We start from the raw sequence: 4,867 nt of genomic DNA on the forward strand, positions 1-4,867 counted from the left end.
AAACAGAAAGACAGCGTAGTCATATCATAATGAGGACAACATACCAAGGTAATAACATACATAGTGGAGATGACTCAACGAAGCTATTAACAAAGGCATCTAATCAAAACATAAACAAACTATCAATACATTAACCGTGGACAAATCAGGATTCATTTGTATGACAGAAATAAGTGAATAATCACTTCAATTTTATTGGCTGTTAAACTTATTTCCCTACTTAAAATTGACCAATCAAAAAGGGAACTTAGCCTTGTAAGCTGACCTTCAAGGCCATTTTGATACGAGTTAGACGGACACTAACAATCGAATGGCGTAAACATATGATACTTTATTATTCACAATTCCCATTTATTTGTAATTATAAAACGGTGCCAATAAAAACGATAGTTTTAGCATAAGTAAGCATCTACTCTCTTTGGATCTCTAGCAATATTACTGTAATTTCAGATCAAATGTGACATTAAAGCGACTAACTTTTATCAGATGGTTTTCTGTTTACTTTAAAATATCGAAGTTTTGTAAAATTTCCAATGATGAGAATACACATTTATAAAAATAGCATATTATCAGGTTGAATGAGAAGAGGTTGGCAACAGGATGTCTGTTAGTCCATACCTTTAAAATACTGATACTATCTATCAGAAATTCTCACATGGTAAATGAATTCAAATTCTACGTTTCCTGGGTCTAGTTGTAAAGAAGTACTGAAATCATTCTGCCGATGGACCAGTGTACGTGGATTACAACATTTATTACGCTCAGAACACCCATTACTTCGAACAATTTGGGCTATATTCGTAGCTCTAATGTGTTTAGCTAATATTGGTTTAGTTACTTTGCTCTTGATACATTACTATCAATTTAATACAATTGAAAATATACGTACTCTACGCGGAATTCACGTAGCCTTTCCACATATCACTTTGTGCAATGTTGATCCAGTCAATTCATATCGTGTACATTGTCTACAAAATCCTAATTCAAAATATTGTAATATCAACCCGAAATATTCAAATATTTTAACTAAATATCAAGAAGCCAATCGATACTTTAAGACATACAAAGGTTCAATTATCTGGCATAAATTAGAAGATCCAAGTATGGTGGCAATATTTTATCAATTAATAGGTATGGAAGCAGCCATACAAATTGGTCATCAAATTGATGATTTTATTATACCAATTTTTTGTGAAGTGACCACAAGGGAAAAAGGTGGAATATTGATGAAACGAAAATGTGAAGAAGCTGGTATTCAAGGTTTGCATTTAATTACCTATAAATACTTCAACTGTTATACCTTATCAATGGAAGATATTCACATAAGTCACAATGCTGTTCGACTGTCAATGATATTATATTTGGATGAAGAAGAAGATTTAAATTGTCGACCCTATTGTACACATGAATTTACAGAATGGGCTGGAAGTAAAATTGTTGTTCATTCACCCAGTTCATATCCTGACATTGAAGCATCTGCCTTGAATTTATTACCAGGAGCCTCGAACCAAATTCTTATCGATGGTATGCATCGCATCGAAAAAAAGAATATGGTATCGAAGCCATGTGAAAATAATGAGCGAAATTTTTCCATTGTCTATTTTGATCATGCCCAACAGGTATTTAATCAACGAACTATGGGTTATACGGATACATTATGTATACAGTTGTTAATACAAAGTGCAACAATGGAAGAATGTCATTGTATTGATTTTCTGATGCCTATACCTGGTACACGAATGGATCTAGTTAATCAGTTACCATTCTGTGGTAATTTATCTCGCTCCACTGTCAATGAAAGTCTTGATTGTAGTCAACAGGTGAGACAAAAGAATTCAAAGTATTTCCATCTTCTATGCCCGATCCCATGTGTACAAATGCAATATAATTATGAATTGACTCAATTAAGATGGCCACAAAAGCCACGTATATTAAATTATTATGCTCAGTTGAAAGACCGTTTTGATTATAACCGAAAATTTGATATTTATGAAAAGATTGAAGAAATCTCTATGATTAATGCAACACAAGCTTTAACAATGCTTCAAGACACGGATATATTTGAAAAAAATTTTCTACATGTTGATGTTAATCGTCCAAATTTTGATACATTGATGTCTTATAGAGAAAATGAAGAATACACTTTACCAACATTATTAAGTCAAATTGGTGGAATTTGTAGTATATTTTTAAGTTTCACTTGTGTTACAGTATTAGAATTAATTGAATTATTATGTAGATTAATTATTATTGTATGTCCAAGATTTTTAACTATTTCCAAAAATACAATACATTATATAAATAGGAAAACTTTAAAATTACATCATCCTATAACTATTCATAGTACTAATAACAATAATGACCCTATATTCGTTGAAACAACAAATAACTTATCAACATTTTTACATAAAGAACATCAAAATCACAAACATTGTGATAATTGTTGTAATTATAAAAATGATGATAATGAAATGAATTATTTAAAAGAAATGTTACTTACTACTAAAACAAATCATAGTAGCAATAGTAATATCAATAATAATAACAGTAAACTTAGAGGACAATCTTATGTTGGTTTAACTAATTATGATATAAAAAAATATATCACTGATAATTTTATACAAATACATGAACCCGATGATAATTATAATTTATATAAATCTAAAATACAATTTTTTAATTCAAATTATAAAAATACAAACCAGACTATCTATAATTTAGATCATTCATTACATACTCCACCAAATATTTTAAATCAATATAATCAATCTATAAGTTATAAAAATGTATTTAATAATTTAAATAGTTACAAATCAATAATTAATCGAAATTCAATAATTATGCCAACAATTAGAACAACAATAGCAACAACAACAAAAAATATGATTAAATCGAAATCATTTCCTGATTTGATTTTATTACATAATAAGTTCAATTAATAATATTGAATAAAAATGATGATAATGATTGATGAATTTATTGATTTTTCATTTTTATTTGTTTATAAAAAGATGATAATAATGATATTATTTCTAATATTCATTGACACATAATGATAAATGTTCCAATAAGGGATGGAATTTTATAAATTATACTTGTAAACTGTATGAATTACATTATTACTTTTGATATATTTATTAAAATAGCTCAAATGTATGATTTAATAACTTGTATATAATTAATATTTTATGGCAGTTATTTATGATATTATCAATGAATAATAATTTATAATTAATCACCATGTAAACTTAAATGAAACATAAAACGATGAACACTATGAAACTATCTCAGGTTTATTTTATCATTTGAAATTCCGTTTTTTTTAAAAAATGGTTTTTGGATTGTTTACCATTAGTTTCATTGAAATAACTCTTTAAATCAATGCTTATAGATAAAACAATTTGTTTAATTGATTTCGTTGAGTAATTGTATAAAATATTTCATTATCAATAATTATTTACATTAATTGTTTATGATAACTAAAACAAAAATAATGAGAATGAATGAACTAAGTCATTATTGTAGTGACCCAATACATGTTGATCATAAAATAAATTACTATTCTTTTTTTGTATGAAACAGTTAACATCCAGTTAACTTTTCAGATCATTCACCTTTCTAGTAAGTTTTATTCTTTTTTTTCAATTATTGCAACACGTAATATGATTTCTTTGAATAGAAATTGGAATACGAATCAGTCATGTATTAATATTTTATACTTTCTATTATTTTCTAATGAAATGGTTGCTGGTGTGGCATAGTGTAATTATACAACTGTTTTTTCTTTTCATTTTTACGTTGGTTTCAATGACATTTTAAAGTGGATGATAGTTCTTACATGTTTTAAATTAGTAAGGATAGATAAATTAATAAGTCATTATTATACTATCAAAACAACTAGGTTTAATAATAATAATCTATAAATGAAATATAGATCACAGTACCAATTTTCAGTTTCAGTTTTTAAAACATTAACTCTATAGTTTTCTTATCTAACCTTTGAAATTAATAGAAGACAATTATATTGGAATTCATGCAAATTATGAGTGACGGATGGAGAAATAATTGCAATAGCTAGACAAGTTGAAGATATTCGTGATTGAAATTGAGTAATAGATAGAAGCCGTTAGAAACATTTATTAACTATATACTTTTGATGATGATAATAATAATAATTTGAATGCATGTTAGACAAAATGTGTCGAAAAAAATGTTGTCGTCAATGTCCAAGACGTTTTATTACATAAAAAGTATTACATAGAAATGCAGAACATGAGAAAATCTACCGTTATTTCTCGTACACATTGTTATCCCATGTAAAAATCAGTGCATATTATTTATTATTTTGGACAGATGAAATTCGTCATTATAGTTTCAGTAAACTACAGAAATATTTTGTTTAAATTTAAAGAAAAGCACAAATAAATCTTTTATTTCATCGACCCATCACCCTCAAACAACGATCAAAATGATAATCTACATTAGTTTTTCACAAAGACATAAATATTGATCTATTCGTAATTAACAAATGAATGAAACACAAAATTCTATTGAAAATCAAGTTTACGATTGAAATGAGGCCTATATAGTTAGTTTCAAATCAAAGTTTAAATATAATCATCAAGTACGATTTCTATTAATATCTGATCAAACAACAGTTTAGAATGTTTACTGTCTCATAAGCAATCAGTAACCGGATATTAGTGAGAAAAAGTAAATATAAGTCATTCGAAATCTCATAAAATTTATTTCATTTCACTTATCTTCGTTACATAAAATATTATAATTAGACAAAGGACTGACACATCCTAATAACTAGACTGCTAATTATCAATCGAACAACATGTAGGGAATAAAAGTTAGAAAT

General features: G+C 27.0%; 1 protein-coding gene across 1 annotated transcript; it reads left to right on the forward strand.

Moving 5' to 3' along the window:
- Positions 1-662: 662 nt before the first annotated feature.
- On the forward strand, positions 663-2,939 carry MS3_00005171 (uncharacterized protein; the record flags this gene model as incomplete). The annotated part of the gene is made up of 1 exon (XM_012942680.2): positions 663-2,939. The coding sequence occupies one exon, from the start codon at positions 663-665 to the stop codon at positions 2,937-2,939; it is 2,277 nt and encodes a 758-aa protein (XP_012798134.1).
- Between the last annotated feature and the right edge of the window lie 1,928 nt (positions 2,940-4,867).

This window comes from Schistosoma haematobium, chromosome 3 (assembly GCF_000699445.3).
Source record: "Schistosoma haematobium chromosome 3, whole genome shotgun sequence".
NCBI lineage: Eukaryota > Metazoa > Platyhelminthes > Trematoda > Strigeidida > Schistosomatidae > Schistosoma > Schistosoma haematobium.